This window comes from Dreissena polymorpha, chromosome 3, assembly GCF_020536995.1.
Source record: "Dreissena polymorpha isolate Duluth1 chromosome 3, UMN_Dpol_1.0, whole genome shotgun sequence".
NCBI lineage: Eukaryota > Metazoa > Mollusca > Bivalvia > Myida > Dreissenidae > Dreissena > Dreissena polymorpha.
This window is the reverse complement of record NC_068357.1, coordinates 5,884,413-5,903,235: the sequence shown is the minus strand read 5'-3', so window position 1 is coordinate 5,903,235 and position 18,823 is coordinate 5,884,413. Positions and strand designations below refer to the sequence as shown.

Here is an 18,823-nt window from a genome sequence, read left to right as displayed (position 1 = left end):
TTATGCTCACACCCGGCCTTGAAAACGCGTTGTGCAAAGACTTGCGGGCTATGTTCAGGTAAGAATGTGTGCGGTCCGTTTCGGGGTTTTACATAGACATTTAAAGTGACTTTTTCGTGTAAAAGGGCCACACATGGGGTCAATTTTAAAATTATCTGAATTTGACCAAACACATGGCAAAGAATAACGGATACTACTCTGCATACTGTAAACGTATAGAAATATGTCGATGTTGTTTTGACAATATTTGCAATTCTCAGCGTAATAGGTCCCCTTGTAGTAACAATTGAGTAATAAGGTCCCCAAAATACACGTGTGATCACCGTTATGTCTCTTTTAACTTTAGTTGGCACGAATTGACATATGTGATCAATCTGCAAACTTAATTTGATGACGTCACGTAAAAGAGAACAATCGTTGATGTACAGTTTAAATACCGTGCTTGATTTAAAAAGTATTATTACCATTTTCAATTCAGAAATATTTTAATTAGTCAAGATATAGTGTAATGTGATCTACTGAAGTGAACTTAATTTCAAGTTTTCAAGGCTTCATTTCCAACCCTTAGATACTGAAGAGCAGCATACAGCATAAAACCTGAACAGACTGCTAGCGACTGGCTGTTCTGGTTTTATGCTGTTTGCACATAGCAATTTTCACTTTGCTTCTTATGGGGGAAAAGTTTAATTGAATGGGATAATTGCAGCCCATTAATAGCTTTATTTTAAATGATGCTGAGGCGTCATTAAATTTATGAATGTTTTTATACCTATTCACATATATCAATTTTGATGCATAGATTTTCAGTCCATGTTTAAATAAAGATTTCAAGAGAATAAAATATATTTTTTAATCTACAAGGCCTTATAATGTTGTTTTCTGTTCCAATAGGCCAAAGGTTGTCATGATAATATGTACCTTGGCTCAGAAAACAAAGTTTATTATTATGCCCCCCTTTGAAGAAGAGGGGGTATATTGTTTTGCACATGTCGGTCGGTTGGTTGGTCCGTCGGTCAGTCCTTTCACCAGATGGTTTCCGGATGATAACTCAAGAACGCTTAGGCCTAGGATCATGAAACTTCACAGGTACATTGATCATGACTGGCAGATGACCCCTATTGATTTTCAGATCACTAGGTCAAAGGTCAAGGTCACAGTGACTGGAAATAGTAAAATGGTTTCCGGATGATAACTCAAAAATGCTTAGGCCTAGGACCATGAAGCTTAATAGGTACATAGATCATGACTGGCAGATGATTCCTATAGATTTTCAGGTCACTAGGTCAAAGGTCAAGGTCACTGACTTGAAACAGTAAAATGGTTTCAGGATGATAACTCAAGAATTCTTATGTCTAGGATCATGAAACTTCATAGGTACATTGATAATGACTGGCAGATGACCCCTATTGATTTTTAGGTCACTAGGTCAAAGGTCAAGGTCGCAGTGACTCGAAACAGTCAAATGGTTTCCTGATGATAACTAAAAAATTATTAGGCCTAGAATCATGAAACTTCAACGGTATATTGATCATGACTGGCAGATGACCCCTATTGATTTTCAGGTCACTAGTTTTGGAATGTTATCATGCATATGCACAACTTTTTAAAAGGGGTATGGCCTCTTCAAAAACATTGTGCCAAGGGGTGAAGCAGTTTTCCTTAAATGGTTATGGTAAAAAGCATACTGGAAGTCACATTTGTACTCCAATCCTCATGCAACTTGGTCAGATAATGTGTTCTTATTTACTGTAAACGTATAGAAATTCGTCGGTATGAAATTTCGTAGTTTAATGACACGTAATTTCGTTGATTTCAAATAAAAAACAACTAATTTGTTGATACGTAATTTTGTGGATTTCAAATTTTCGGGGAAGACTGACGATCATAATAATAAAACTTTTAACAAGCAGAGTAATAACGAAGCATAATATGCTAATCTGTGTTGACAGCAATACTTGAGGTTAATGTGCACTGAAGCATAAACGTGTTGCCGATAATTGTCGATAAGAGCGATAAAGCGGCGCACTTGTGGGTCCCTGCTCGCTAATTGCCATCAATGTTGTTTTGACAATATTTGCAATTCTTAGCGCAATCGGTCCCATAATAGTAACATTTGAGTAATACTAGTACATGGTTCATCTCCCGTTACATGATTACTTGAAGACAAATATTTTTGTATTCCTTTGCACAAGCCTTATTTGTTCACTATGTCGGATCACTTATACTGTCTTTTTATGATACTACCTGTCCAAAAAGCTTTTATATGGAAATGGCGTGCTATCTCACTTATAACAAGTCTGCATTGATATGTTACATGTACATGAATATCGTTTGCACGATTCTCTAAAGTCATACTTAGCCGTCTCCATTTGCAAACGCATGCCATTCACGTACACTTGTTGTTATCTCCTGTTTCAGGAGGATGCAAGGACAGCTTCCGCAATTGTCAAATATATAAGAACTTATGCTCACACCCGGCCTTGAAAACGCGTTGTGCAAAGACTTGCGGGCTATGTTCAGGTAAGAATGTGTGCGGTCCGTTTCGGGGTTTTACATAGACATTTAAAGTGACTTTTTCGTGTAAAAGGGCCACACATGGGGTCAATTTTAAAATTATCTGAATTTGACCAAACACATGGCAAAGAATAACGGATACTACTCTGCATACTGTAAACGTATAGAAATATGTCGATGTTGTTTTGACAATATTTGCAATTCTCAGCGTAATAGGTCCCCTTGTAGTAACAATTGAGTAATAAGGTCCCCAAAATACACGTGTGATCACCGTTATGTCTCTTTTAACTTTAGTTGGCACGAATTGACATATGTGATCAATCTGCAAACTTAATTTGATGACGTCACGTAAAAGAGAACAATCGTTGATGTACAGTTTAAATACCGTGCTTGATTTAAAAAGTATTATTACCATTTTCAATTCAGAAATATTTTAATTAGTCAAGATATAGTGTAATGTGATCTACTGAAGTGAAGTACTTATTACAAAAAGCAAATATCTCGGATAACCGACAACAAAGGGGGCAGTCTACAGTTTTTCTGGAAAATCCCCAGGCCGACAAGCACTTGTCTGCAAAACACCCTCAAAACAAGGCCTTCAGTCACAACCTGAAAATATATTCAGACCATATTCATTGCGGCCCGTCAACAGCTTGAAAATAAAGCACAAAACAATGCAGAAAATGCTCTTTAAATTTATATCTGGGGTAAAATAGACCTTTTCGGGGGTCTCGGAAATTGCCCATAAAAACCCCATTTTTACATAAACCCGGCAATCACATTTAACTTTCCGGGTAAGAATACGCACACAGTCGACAACATGCTTCGCACTATCAAAGCAAATGCTTTCAAACTAACCCAAACAAAATGGGTCATTACCACTGAACTTTTTTGCACTGCTTACTTATTTAAACCCACCGTTGAAATCTGTCAAATGCCGGCTGTTTCAAGCAGAAAGTACATGTGTTTACTTCTCACTCAGCATGTTGTTGTTGTTGACTAAAATTCAGGTCATTTAGTTTCGAATTACTCAAAACATGTGAAATTACTAGAATATTGACCATTTATACTTACATTTCAGCTCCTGGAGTCAAAAAACAATTTCTTTTAGGCCATACACCTTAAATTCAGGAAATTGACCGGGGCCAATGCGCAGATAAGGCTAAAAAACTGTAGACTGCCTCCAAAAGAAAATGTCGGAAATGACATTCGGAAATGACCGATTTCGGATTAAAAATGTATAAATAATCGTTGGTACTTGAATTCGTGGTTTAGCTCACCAACGAAATCCACGAAAATTCGTACCACACGAAATTTAATGGTTTTACAGTATATCAGCTAAGTTAAAAATAGTCCTACTTAAACACATTGCTACCATGTCGCTTGCCATTTTTCCCAATACCGATAAGGCACTGGTGAAATCTTGTAGACAGTCTATCAGATATATTTTTAGTCCAATCATTATGAAACTTGCTAGAAAGATGTTTCTATAAATGATATCTAGGCCCATAAAATGCTTCTGGTCTGTTTAAAGGCTTTGCCACAAGCACTTGGCTAGGTTTTTATGCCCCTGAAGGAGGGTATATAATGATCGGACCGTCCATCTGTCTTTACGTCACACTTTGCATTTAGGTTTCTGCGTTTAGGTTTCCAAAAATGCTCATAACTTCTATGTCCCATCAGATAGCAACTTGATATTTGGCATGCATGTGTATCTTATGGAGCTGTACAATTTGAGTGGTGAAAATTCAAGGTCATCCTTCAAGGTCAAAGGTAAAAAAAAACAAATCAAAGGGAAGTAATAAGCTTCAAAGGGATATAATTATCTGTACCTGCCAAATGATAAAAAAATAAAATAAATCAAAGCAGCGCAGTATGGGGCATTGTGTTTCTGACAAACATATCTCTTGTTTTGTTGTTGTTTTTTTGTAATTAATTTTATGTATACTCTTTATATTCTATGTAGTGCAGTTTGTGTAAGGACCATATCTCTATTGTGTATTATTAGAGTATGAAATTAATTTGCACAAATGATCACCATATCATGTCAATGTTTTGTGTGCAACAACATTGCACTTGAAGGTCAAGGTCACAGTCGACTTTTGAATAATTGCATAATCCTCAAATGGATATTATAGTGAAAGAATATGTTTGTGTCAGAGCCATAACTTTGAAGAGCTTTAGCAGATTGGTTTTCAAAAAAAATTGGCTTAAATAATCACTAAGTCGAGACAACAGGGCGTGTGTAAACTCTATCTTGCTCACTAAAAGCTTAAGGTCACAGTGACACTAAGCTTGTGAATATTGCTTATATAACAAGGGCTGTTTGTAAAAGATGCATGCCCCCCATATGGGCTGTCAGTTGTAGTGGCAGCCATTGTGTGAATACGTTTTTTGGCACTGTGACCTTGACCTTTGACCTAGTGACCTGAAAATCAATAGGGGTCATCTGCGAGTCATGATCAATGTACATATGAAGTTTCATGATCCTAGGCGTAAGCTATCTTGAGTTATCATCCGGAAACCATTTTACTGTGTCAAGTCACCATGACCTTGACCTTTGACCTAGTGACCTGAAAGTCAATAGGGGTTATCTGCGAGTCATGATAATTGTACCTATGAAGTTTCATGATCCTAGGCGTAAGCGTTCTTGAGTTATCATCCGGAAACCATTTTTCTAAGTTGAGTCACTGTGACCTTGACCTAGTGACCTGAAAATCACTAGGGGTCATCTGCGAGTCATGATCAATGTACCTATAAAGTTTCATGATCCCAGGCATAAGCGTTCTTGAGTTATCATCCAGAAACCATTTTACTATTTCGGGTCACCTTGACCTTTGACCTAGTGACCTGAACATCAATAGGGGTCATCTGCGAGTCATGATCAATGTACCTATGCAGTTTCATGATCCTAGGCATAAGCGTTCTTGAGTTATCATCCGGAAACCATTTTTCTATTTTGGGTCACCGTGACCTTGACCTTTGACCAAGTGACCTCAAAATCAATAGGGGTCATCTGCGAGTCATGATCAATATACCTATTAAGTTTCATTATCCTAGGCCTTAGCGTTCTGGAGTTATCATCCGGAAACCATCTGGTGGACGGACGGACCGACATGTGCCAAACAATTTATCCCCTCTTCTTCGAAGGGGGGCATAAAAAAGAGATTGTACATATTAATGTAAAATCTGTAGCTTTGTTGTGCATGACTGATTTAAAGAATAAATTGGCTAAAATGATCAATCATTTTAAGACCATGTGTTGTATCATGTGCCAAACCATGTCACAGTTGCTCAAAGGTGAAGGCTAAAGTTACCAATTAAAGTGTGTGAACTTTATTTTCAATTGGATAAACTGACAATACATGTCTGACCCAAAATGTTAATGTGCATGATGGAGCTTTAACATAGATTTGCACAAATGACCATCTTTTTAAGGGTCAACTTGTGTTTGGGATAGAACTTTTTTGTGCACTTAGAGAAAAGAGGTCTATTAAGCACAAATGTTCACCATTTTTGGCACAAGTGCACACTTATATGGCAGATCCTTGAAGAGGTTACGAAACAATGATAAGATATCTATTTAGCATATTTGCTAAATGTTTTGAGAGACCAGTAATATAGAGCTTTGGGCAGTCATATTCAGAAAAAAAGTCCTTTTCTTTTGACATTTTGTTATATTTGATGATAATATTACGTCTTATTCAAGTTTTCTAGAAAAAAATCATATATTAACAAACAAAAAACTTAGTATAAATATATTGATATGATATGATCCATATAGGAGGAAATCCACAGCAAAAACTCCATAATCAGCAACTGCTGCAACAGCAATCGCAGCCGCAACAGCAGCAGCAGCAACAGCAGCCACGGCAACAGCAATTACATCATCAGATTCATCCATGTAATTGAAATTTGTTCTTTTCAGTTTAAGTGATATGCATGCAAGTATAGATCTGCCATACATTTACCACATTACCAAATAAGGTTTGCGTATCATGTTATTTATGCTGTATCTTAATAGCGTTTAGAGAATCATATTATTCAATACAAATCATTTAATCATTCAATACAAATAAGCAGATGATGTATTGTTCATTACCAGCTCATTCTGGAGGAAATCGGAATCATCAGCAGCAGTTTCAAGAACAACAACGGCGGAGACAACATTACCCGTACGAAATGTTCCGCCCGAAATCGGCACGGAATCGCAAACTAAATTCCGGGCGTAAAAAATATTTCCGGACGTATTTTTCTATATATGATTTTAAGAAGAGGGGCGTATTCCGGGCAGATTCCGGGGTAATCCGGGCGGAAAACAGGGGCGAAATATGTAAATGAGGTGGGACGGAATCTTAAATTACGGGCGGAAAGCAGTTTATGGGCGGAATTCAGATTACAGGCGGAATGTTAAAATTACGGGCGTAACTTAGATCACGGGCGTAATTTAGAAACCGGACGAAAATCGGATTACATGCATATTGTAAATATATCCATATACCCATATAAGGACAGGCCATTTGAAAAAACAAAAGGCGATCGCAAAAGCTCACCATGAGCACTTTGTGCTCAGGTAAGCTAAAAACTAGTCAAAATTATGACAAGATACATTTAACATAGTATCTTTATATTTATTTTAAGACAATACATTTTAAAAACATGGATCACCATTTTATACTTCAACAAATGCGGAACAAATGCTGAAAATCCCCGCATTTTTCCGCAGTCACAAAAAATGTGGAACTTATGCGGAAAATGTAAGCATTTTCGTTCCGCATTTTCATGATACTTTTAAGATACAATGTAGCTTTGAAAGACAAACAACAAAAATATTCAATATATTTACATAAAAAATAATTTGATAGACATGCACTTTTTAAAAAACAAACTGTTCTTATAATACACGGCCAAAATAAAAAAAGTTCACTCTTTTACATTGAATGCGTTTTTTAAACTGCTTTCTTGAGTAGGAATTCCTTTCTATCACAGTATTGTTCAGGTCCACGATTCTCCCCCATTCTATGTCATAATCTGAAATGCAATTTGATATTTAGTCCAATTACAGTTCACCTATTGCAAATACTGTTAACAACTTATGTAGAATTAATTGCTTTTTCAAACTTTTTATCTTATCCAGGGCCCCAGCAAGGATTTAAAAAAGACAGGGTCCAAATTTGGCAACTAAGTACACTTTTGAACGTGCTTGGATATTTATCCCTGTGGAATATTTTCAAATAACATGTTACTATATATGCGCATATTATTTAATATTACACGCATTTTCATTTAAAAAATATTTTTTTTAATTGATAAAACCAGTTTCACTGTTAAAATAAATAAGTTTATTGAAAATTCATTGACTATTTCGTAAAATAATGTGATCAGAACCAATTAAAAACATGTTGGGGGTCAAAGGGGGCAGGTTTGGAGCTTAGTGCGGCAAGGTACTGAGACACCCTGTTATTGACAGGCCTAGCCCTGAGGATCACTAATCGTATAGTTCGAATTAATCTTTATTTTGAACTTAACTATTTCAAACTAATAATACAATAACTTGTATAGTAAAATTGTGATTTACCTATCAAAAAATCCAGCTTTTCTTTGTCAAGGACCGCTTTGTGCTCATCATCCGGGCGCGCACACAGAGCAAATATTAAAAAGTTCATTTTTTCACAACATGTTTTTTTCAACACTGTGCTTTCTTGCAAACAAATTTTTCAATTTGTGATGTGGCTTTTGTCAGGTCCGAGAAGGGAAAATTTGTTATGCCACCAGCAACCTTTCTCCCTAATCCTATGACATAATCTGAAAATGAAATGTTAATTTAAGTACTTACTATATATTTTAAAGAAATTTGTGTATTTCATTTTAGTTTCAAACTGTGCTGTTTTTCCTTCAGATGCCCGTCATCTTTTCATCATCCTTTTACATTTCCCACTGGGACAGTACATTAATACAATTACAATTATATCAGTTAATAATCATTTCCATTATGTGTATTAAATACAAATTGTTATTGACACAGTACTCCCTGCACAACATTTTTTCACTAAAGTTTGAGTCCTCATTTTGCTTACGCATTATACTGACAATTTAGTTCAGAGTCAGTAATTTGCTTAACCGCTAAAATGTTTTCAAACAGCAACTTCTACCACTCACTTCCTGTACCACTGAACCAATCCACTTAAGCCTGATAAGCCCAGATGGTTTATAAACATGTACAGATGTGACTCAGCCTTTGTGAGTATTGAATGGGCAGCACAATACCTGAGATCAACTCAGCTGGTTGTCAGTATTTATCTGAGATTAAATTAACATTGGTATATTTATGTACATGTTTATGGTCTTTTCAGACGGAAGAAATCTTAACTACTAAAAAAAAAATTATAGAGTAACATGCAGAGAAACTGCATTCATATTGAGATATAAACAAATACTAATTAAACTAGACTGTTGTGTGTTTAATGTTAAAGGAAACCTTAAAATGATGAAAACATTACCAAGTCTTGTTCTTTATTAAACTCTACAGTCATTAATGTAATTATGAAATAATAATTAAAAAGGAGCAACATTTTCAAAAAAGAAGAAGAATTAAAGGAGTGAATTAAAAAAATAAGTGCAAATAGATTTTTATGCATGATCATCCCTCAGACTTAAAATTATAAGTGGAAACTGTAAAAGTCAGCAATAGATAAAACATATTGAATTAAAATGTGTTATTTGTTATCTCCTAATATTTTTTTTTTACCAGAAATAATTGCCAATAATAATGCAAAACCTAAGAGTATAATTCATGATCACAAGTTCACAAGTCTGTCTCCTTTTCAGCTTCTCACAAATTAAGTATAAAAATACTACAAAATATGTTTTAGAATCTGAACATGAAAATTATAAATTAGATCAAAGCTTTATGCTGAATTAATTATACTGTGACTAAAATAGTTGTGTCTATAATGAATGTTCATTGATTGTACAAATGTATAAATAAAATTAAATATTTTTATTTAAAAACGTTTATTAAGTTATAAGTTACTGGTAATATTTTGTTCAGTACTTTGGTTTAAATATAATTTATTAAGTTATTATTCAGCTCATAGAAATGTGCTTAGTCCAATATTACTCTCTGTAAAAACTACTAAGTTCAAATTCCGTCATGTGGGCTTCTCAAATATTTTATAAGAATGAAATTCCTGCCCCACGAAAGAAACAAATTGGCAAAATTCCGTCCACAAATCTCCATCATACAAATTATAAGTATAAAAATACGTCCGGAGTTGTTGTACGCCCGGAAAAACAGTTGAATTACGCCCAGAAATAATTTTAGTTCCGGGCGTAAAACTCATTCCGCCAGTTGTACTGGCGTAATTCCAACATAACGTGCCAATTCCGCCCCGATTACGCCCGGAATCCGCCCCATTATTTCGTACGGGAACTCGCTCAGCAGTTTCAAGGAAAAGGGCAAAAGGATTTTTTAATGGAAAAGCTCATACGTTGACAAGTAACTGGAATAATATCTGTTCAGATTATGTTAGCAAGATAACACATTTGAAAAAAATAAAGGGAAAAGGAATCATGGGTAGAAAAGTTTTCACTAGTTGAAGAGTTGGGGCAATTTTAAGAGGTACCAGGACAATTTTTGTTTAAAAAATTACCTTACAAGATAATTTTCAAGACACAATTTGCAGTGCTATATAATGCAAAGATCTAGCGCAACCTAGAAATGCAAATCATGTCTGTCACTTCTGTGCATTTTCAAGACATAAAGTATAATAGTAAATATCTAAGTGACTTATTTTCATACATAAGGGTTGTGGGAAAAAAAATATTTCTAATTGTTTACGGGTAGTGAAGCTGCAAACTCAACTTGTCCCTATTAAAAACAAGCACACAACAAACCCGTCTTCATTAAAATATGAAATAGACAGGCACTGTACTTACTAATTAGTCACTTGAAACTTTTTTCGACTGTTAAATACATTATTGAGTCAAATCTGAAATGCAAACAAGAACACAATCCACTGCTTTGGAACTTGAAAATTTTGTCAACAAATGTTCAGATTACTTAAACATTACAAGTTCAAGCACTTTGAAGGGCTTGTATTTAATTAATGCGGAGGCTGCATTACGTTTAGTTTTACTTAATTGCTTTATATAAACACACATGAAAACTATGGGGGGGGGGGAGTGCAGGATTATGCAAAATGTGCATAACAGAAAAATAATTTCAAACAGAGATTTACCCCTTCTGTCCCTTTCATGCTTGATATGTTTTTATGCATGTCCTCACAGCTAACGGGTGTTGAATCTAAACATGTGCAATCATAAACACATAAAACATAGTAATATACATACTAATCTAATAAATTAATTACATATAAATCTACTTTGATCATATATTTCAATTTATCCATCTTATTTCAGTGCATGGTGTTAATAAGATTTCAAGGTATGTGTATCGTGCAAGTACATGCCTATTATGCTTAAGGTCAAGGTCACACTTAGCATCCAAAAGTCTAATTGTGTCAGAAATGAAATTTCTTTGAGCATATAGAGTATTGATGTTTATTCGGCACATATGATATCTTTTTTCATAAGTAAACAATTATATAGCTAGTCTTAAAACTGATGTTAAGGTATCAATTTTATCATATTTGCTGAATGTATTGAGTGAACAGTAAATAAAGCTTGGGCAGTAATACTAAGAAAAATACAAGTCTACCTCTGTTTTGACTTTTTGCAGAAATTGCTGAGTGTGTTGTCCGATACAAATTATCTCAGAAAGCAATCATATTATTCAATACAAATCATTTAATCATTCAATACACATAAGCAGATTATGTATTATTGTTCATTACCAGCTCATTCTGGAGGAAATCAGAATAATCATCAGATGTTTCTAGAAGAACAACGGCGGAGGCAACAACTCGCTCAGCAGTTTCAAGAACAACAACTCGCTCAGCAGCAGCAAAAGATTCAATCATGTATTTTAAACCGTTATTTTAGTGTTTTATGATATATATGGTTACTTAGATCTGCTATACAATAACCGTAAAGTTTTGTGGGAAACAAATCTTTAAAAAATAAAAAATAATGTTATTTTTACCATATCTTGATGCTTTTCCATGTAATATATTCATCTGCTTAACAAAATACTGGCCTGCTAGTGACCCAAACTCATAAACCAAGGTTTCAGTGAATAAAACGTACTTAATGTTAAGTAAGCTGAATATGAACATGTTATGGTTAACTTTAGAATTTAACCCATTTATGCCCAGTGGACTCTCCCATCGTCCTAAATTGGATCAATTTATTTCCAAAATTAGGGGTGTCAAGTATATTTATTTCTATATTTAGAATATTCCATAAAGAAATTCATTTAAGCAAACAGCGCAGACCCAGATGAGACGCCGCATTATGCGGCGTCTCATCTGGGTCTACGCTGTTTGCAATGTCCTTTTTTCTGGACGCTAGGCATAAATGGGTTAATTATCATCAACAATATCACATTATTTGTATAGATGGAGACCTTTGTCACAAATTAAATGGTAACAAGAATATTAATGGTAATGTGTTTTGATTAATCTAAGCAGAAACGTTTCATTATAAATTTCACATTGTTACAAAATAATGCGGAATACCTTGGGGAAAAAAATATTTGATGAATACATAAATGATTATGTTTAAAATTACTTTGCATGATAAATAAAATCATTTTTTAAGTTTGAGAACTTGAGAATACTTAATTTATCAAATCTTAATATTTTGATTGATATAACATTTTTTTGCAAACAATAATTCTTGACTTGTGATAGGAATATCATCTTGTTAATATGTGTATCAGCAAGAAAATGCTAAGCACTTCGGACAAAACTTACAGGTCAAATGCAGTCAGCGCAGGCAAATCAGCGACGACACTTTCTGCTTCATGATATATTTCATTTCAAGATAATCTCTGCTTAGCAAAAATTAAGATCAGGCAGAAATTGTCGTCCCTGATTAGCCTGTGCGGACTTTTCATCTTGTTAATGTGTGTATAAGCAAGAAAATGCTAAGCACTTCCAGCAAAATGTACAGGTCAAATGCAATCCGCACAGGCTTATCAGGGACGACACTTTCTGCCTGTTTTTTAAAGAGGCTGTTTATAAATTAAAAATTTCATAAAGCGCAAAGTGTTGTCTCTGATAAGCCTGTGCTGACTTCAAACTTGCATTAAACCCCCTTTTCACAGAGCTCAGCCAATATATAATTTAAAGATCTTGTTCAAGAAATAACAATCTAGTCGCTTCTGTTCACTTTAACGGACTAAGGAATATTCATAAATAGTTAAATTGATTGTATACAACTCTGATTGAATATTAACCAACCATTTCAATAACAATAAGAATTTATAAGGTTATTTTATGACAGTTCTATGCAACTAAAAATACCAGTATATTTAATAATAAGTTTATGACATGTCCATTTTATTTACACTGCTTTACGAAATTCAATTATGAAAATGCGAAAAACAAGAATGAAAAACAAGTAAAGTGATGATCAATTTGATAGGACATATTTTTGGCTGCATTCACATGTTAATTTATTTTATGGCATGTTCACAACCAATGTTGGTGTCAGATTAGAGCCTTTAGTTCCAGTAGTTATAAGCCATTTTATTTCCCTTCTCGCTGCCTTTGAGCTGTGATCAATTAAAATGGGGTTAAATGCATGTGCGTAAAGTGTTGTCCCAGATTAGCCTGTACAGTCCGCACACACCAATCAGGGAAGACACTTTCAGCTTTAACTGGATTTTTGCTAAGAAGAGACTTTTTTAACACATTACCACTTACATGCGTATTTTCACGTATTTGTAGTCCCTTAGAAAGTTATATTTAATTTAATACCTTTCTTACTAGATTCCAGTTGTTAAGGCTTCATGTCCAAACCTTAGATACTGATGAGCAGCAAACAGCATAAAACCTGAACAGACTACAAGTTACTCGCAGGCTGTTCTGGTTTTATGCTGTTAAAAAAGTCATTTTCACTTTGCTTCTTACACGGGAAAGTGTTAAACCAAACATGCCATAAAAGCTGAAAGTGTCGTCCCTGTTTAGCCTTTGCAGACTGCACAGGCTAATCTGGGACGACACTTTATGCATATGCATTTAACCCCCTTTCCACAGAGCACGGCCCATTTATATTGTTATACAAGGCATGTTAGGGAGTATTCATCAGCTTTTAAACGATATTCTTGTTCATCATGTACACGGTTTGTAAAGAAGGATTCTTTGACACTGACATTATATTGACAAAAATTAAGGTCGCCGTGGTGTAATGGATATGGTGTCCGCCTAGCAACCGGGAGGTCGCGGGTTCGATCCCCACCGTGGGAGCGTTCTTTAGATCTCCCCCAAAGACACCAAGTACTGGTTCTAGGCCCAGGAAACGGACTCGAAAGCATTTATATAAGCCTTAGGCTTTCGATGCAATCGAGCTAAAATAAATAGGTTTAAACTATTGACAAAATTAAATTTATTGAACATAAAAAATGATAAAGAAATGTAATTGTTCATTTTAGTTCATTCTACTCTGTTAATGAGCCGTTCTCTGTGAAAAGGGGATTATTGCATGTGTGTAAAATGTCGTCCCAGATTAGCCTGTGCAGTCCACACAGATTAATCAGGGACGACACTTTCGGTATAAACTTGATTTTTGCTAAGAAGAGACTTTCTTTAAACGAAAAATATCATAAAAGCGGAATGTGAAAACAAATAATAAGTATATCATAGATTATTATTTGTTTAGCCCTGGTTCTCATGCATATGCTAAATAGTGTTTGTAAAGAAAATGTCCTAATGTTAGTTCCATTTTCAGCCTCCCAAACAGCAGCTGGACATGGCAGCCCAAAACATCACCATGGCAATCAAGGTAGGTGTTTCTGCACTGTCCCTGTGAAACAGGGTGTGTGCCAACCTGTAAACTGTATCAAACATAGACATGTGTAAACCAATATATGATAGGTATATAGAGCATGCCCATATCTTTGCATGCCGTGTACACAAAAATAAGTGCATATTCCGTATATGGATATAGTCAAAGGGTATGTTAGTGTCCTGCCCATTTCTTTATTCTACATCTTTTATTTTAGAACAATTGACACAAGTTATTCCCATATTAATTTGATGTGATACATGCGAAACCATTTTGGTTTAAGGGCTAATTTAACCATGATATGATTTCAAGCCATATTTATATTAATAATGGATATAGTAAAAGTACATGTTGTAGAAACTTGTAGTGCATAACATTAAAGTGCATTAATTGTTGGATTTCAAAATAAAATGGCATAAATGATCATCATACAAAGAAAACAGTTTTCATTTAAAGTCATCCTGCTCTCGTAAGGCTCAAGGTCACAGATCAAGGTTAAAGATCAAGGTCAAAGATCAAGGTCACAGAGGTCACTAGAAGCTTGTGCATATTTCTTTAATGGAAATAGAGATATATAATTTACATGCAAGGCCTGTAACTTTATTGTTCATGATTGGATTTTAAATAAACTGGCACACATTATCACCATATCAAGTCCATGTGATACATACAATACCATGGCACTTTAATGTCAAGGTTGTATTGGATATTGATGTGTTTGCAAACCATATTGGTAAAATGTATGAAATTAATGAACGTACAAGTTGTTGTCCATAACTTTATAGTGCATAACTGGAATTCAAAATAAACTGGCACAGTTGATCACAATACAAAGGCAACAGTTTTATGTAAAATCATCCTACTCACTTAAAGCTTAAGGTCAAAGTGGACACTTGAAGCTTGTGCATATTATTACATTTAGATAGATAAAGACCATGTTAATATAATGTTATTGTGCATGATTTGATTTCAAAAATATATTGGCACAAATGATAAACATTACAAGATGACTTGTCACTCCAATTAAATGTAACTTGCTAAATGGTCATGGTTACATGGACAATTGAAGTTTGCATCTTTTCTTTATTCGTATAAAGAGACAGAACATGTCTCCAGGTCCCTTACTTCATTGTACAAGATGGGAATATAACATTAATTTACAACAATAATCATCATATGTTGACGTTGCGTCGAGCGCAAGAACTTGCCTAGTATGCTCATGGCCTATGGCACACTTTTCTTTTAAAGGTCAAATTGTGTCAGGTATATGATAGTTTATGCATAGAAAAAATTGAAGTTAATTTGGCAAAAATATTCCACATTCTGTACACTCTTGTACAGCTGGTCTTCAAACTAATGTACCACTATGTGAAGCTAGGTGTCTATTCAGCACATTTGCTAAATATTTTTAGTGAAATAACTTAAGTTATTGGTTAACTTTATAATTTAATTATCATCAACAATATCACATTATTTGTATAGATGGAGACCTTGGTCACAAATTAAATGGTTACAAGCATATTAATGGTAATGTGTTTTGATTAACCTAAGCAGAAACTTTTCATTATAAATTTCACATTGTTACAAAATAATGCGGAATAAGTTGGGGAAAAAAATATTTGATGAATACATAAATGATTATGTACAAAATTTATTTGCATGATAAATAAAATCCTTTTTTTTAAGTTTGAGAACTTTAGAATACTAAATTTATAAAAACTGAATATTTTGATTGCAATAACATTTTTTTTGCAAACAATAATTATTGACTTGTGATAGGAATATCATCTTGTTAATATGTGTATCAGCAAAAAATGCTAAGCACTTCCAGCAAAATGTACAGGTCAAATGCAATCCGCACAGGCTAATCAGGGACGACACTTTCTGCCTGTTTATAAAAAGAGGCTGTTTATAAATAAAACATTTCATAAAGCGCAGTGTTGTCTCTGATTTGCCTGTGCTGACTTCACAGGCTAATCTGGTACTTCACTTTACAAACTTGCATTAAATCCCCTTTCCACAGAGCTCAGCCAATATATAAGTCAAAGATCTTGTTCAAGAAATAACAATCTAGTCGCTCCTGTTCACTTTAACGGAATAAGGAATATTCATAAATAGTTAAATTGATTGTATACAACTCTGATTGAATATTAACCAACCATTTCAATAATAATAAGAATTTATAAGGTTATTTTATGACAGTTCTATGCAACTAAAAATACCAGTATATTTAACAATAAGTTTTTGACATGTCCATTTCATTTACACTGCTTTACGAAATTCAATTATGAAAATGCGAAAAACAAGAATGAAAAACAAGTAAAGTGATGATCAATTTGATAGGACATATTTTTGGCTGCATTCACATGTTAATTTATTTTATGGCATGTTCACAACCAATGTTGGTGTCAGATTAGAGCCTTTAGTTCCAGTAGTTATAAGCCATTTTATTTCCCTTCTCGCTTCCTTTGAGCTGTGCTCAATGAAAATGGGGTTAAATGCATGTGCGTAAAGTGTTGTCCCAGATTAGCCTGTACAGTCCGCACACGCCAATCAGGGAAGACACTTTCAGCTTTAACTGGATTTTTGCTAAGAAGAGACTTTTTTAACACATTACCACTTACATGCGTATTTTCACGTATCTGTAGTCCCTTAGAAAGTTATATGTAATTTAATACCTTTCTTACTAGATTCAAGTTGTTAAGGCTTCATGTCCAAACCTTAGATACTGATGAGCAGCAAACAGCATAAAACCTGAACAGACTACAAGTTACTCGCAGGCTTTTCTGGTTTTATGCTGTTAAAAAAGTCATTTTCACTTTGCTTCTTACACGGGAAAGTGTTAAACCAAACATGCCATAAAAGCTGAAAGTGTCGTCCCTGTTTAGCCTTTGCATTTAACCCCCTTTCCACAGAGCACGGCCCATTTATATTGTTATACAAGGCATGTTAGGGAGTATCCATCAGCTTTTAAACGATATTCTTGTTCATCATGTACACGGTTTGTAAAGAAGGATTCTTTGACACTGAACTTATATTGACAAAATTAAATTTATTGAACATAAAAAATGATAAAGAAATGTAATTGTTCATTTTAGTTCATTTTATACTGTTAATGAGCCGTTCTCTGTGAAAATGGGATTATTGCATGTGTGTAAAATGTCGTCCCAGATTAGCCTGTGCAGTCCACACAGATTAATCAGGGACGACACTTTCGGCATAAACTTGATTTTTGCTAAGAAGAGACTTTCTTTAAACGAAAAATATCATAAAAGCGGTATGTGAAAACAAATAATTAGTATACCATATATTATTATTTGTTAAGCCATGGTTCTCATGCATATGCTGAATAGTGTTTGTACAGAAAATGTCCTAATGTTAGTTCCATTTTCAGCCTCCCAAACAGCAGCTGGACATGACAGCCCAAAACATCACCATGGCAATCAAGGTAGGTGTTTCTGCACTGTCCCTGTGAAACATGGTGTGTGCCAACCTGTAAACTGTATCAAACATAGACATGTGTAAACCAATATATGATAGGGATATAGAGCATGCCCATATCTTTGCATGCCGTGTACACAAAAATAAGTGCATATTCCGTATATGGATATAGTCAAAGGGTATGTTTGTGTCCTGCCCATTTCTTTATTCTACCTCTTTTATTTTAGAACAATTGACACAAGTTATTCCCATATTAATTTGATGTGATACATGCGAAACCATTTTGGTTTAAGGGCTAATTTAACCACGATATGATTTCAAGCCATATTCATATTATTAATGGATATAGTAAAAGTACATGTTGTAGAAACTTGTAGTACATAACATTAAAGTGCATTAATTGTTGGATTTCAAAATAAATTGGCATAAATGATCATCATACAAAGACAACAGTTTTCATTTAAAGTCATCCTGCTCTCGTAAGGCTAAAGGTCACAGATCAAGGTTAAAGATCAAGGTCAAAGATCAAGGTCACAGAGGTCACTAGAAGCTTGTGCATATTTCTTTAATGGAAATAGAGATATATAATTTACATGCAAGGCCTGTAATTTTATTGTTCATGATTGGATTTTAAATAAACTGGCACACATTATCACCATATCAAGTCCATGTGATACATACAAAACCATGGCACTTTAATGTCAAGGTTGTATTAGATATTGATGTGTTTGCTAACCATATTGGTAAAATGTATGGAAATAGTGAACGCACAAGTTGTTGTCCATAACTTTATAGTGCATAACTGGAATTCAAAATAAACTGGCACAGTTGATCACAATACAAAGACAACAGTTTTATGTAAAATCATCCTACTCACTTTAAGCTTAAGGTCAAAGTGGACACTTGAAGCTTGTGCATATTTTTACATTTAGATAGATAAAGACCATGTTAATATAAT

The 18,823-nt window shown here is 34.4% G+C and overlaps 1 protein-coding gene across 1 annotated transcript in view; it reads left to right on the top strand.

Moving 5' to 3' along the window:
* The first annotated feature begins 2,506 nt into the window (after positions 1-2,506).
* Positions 2,507-18,823, top strand: part of LOC127875353 (uncharacterized) — a 50,352-nt gene continuing 34,035 nt past the window's right edge. Inside the window, exons 1-6 of the mRNA XM_052420354.1 lie at positions 2,507-2,520; positions 6,299-6,418; positions 6,620-6,689; positions 11,373-11,495; positions 14,368-14,421; positions 17,819-17,872. Coding sequence (XP_052276314.1) covers positions 11,405-11,495; positions 14,368-14,421; positions 17,819-17,872 — 199 coding nt within the window. The 5' untranslated portion in view covers positions 2,507-2,520; positions 6,299-6,418; positions 6,620-6,689; positions 11,373-11,404. The remainder of the gene's footprint in view (positions 2,521-6,298; positions 6,419-6,619; positions 6,690-11,372; positions 11,496-14,367; positions 14,422-17,818; positions 17,873-18,823) is intronic.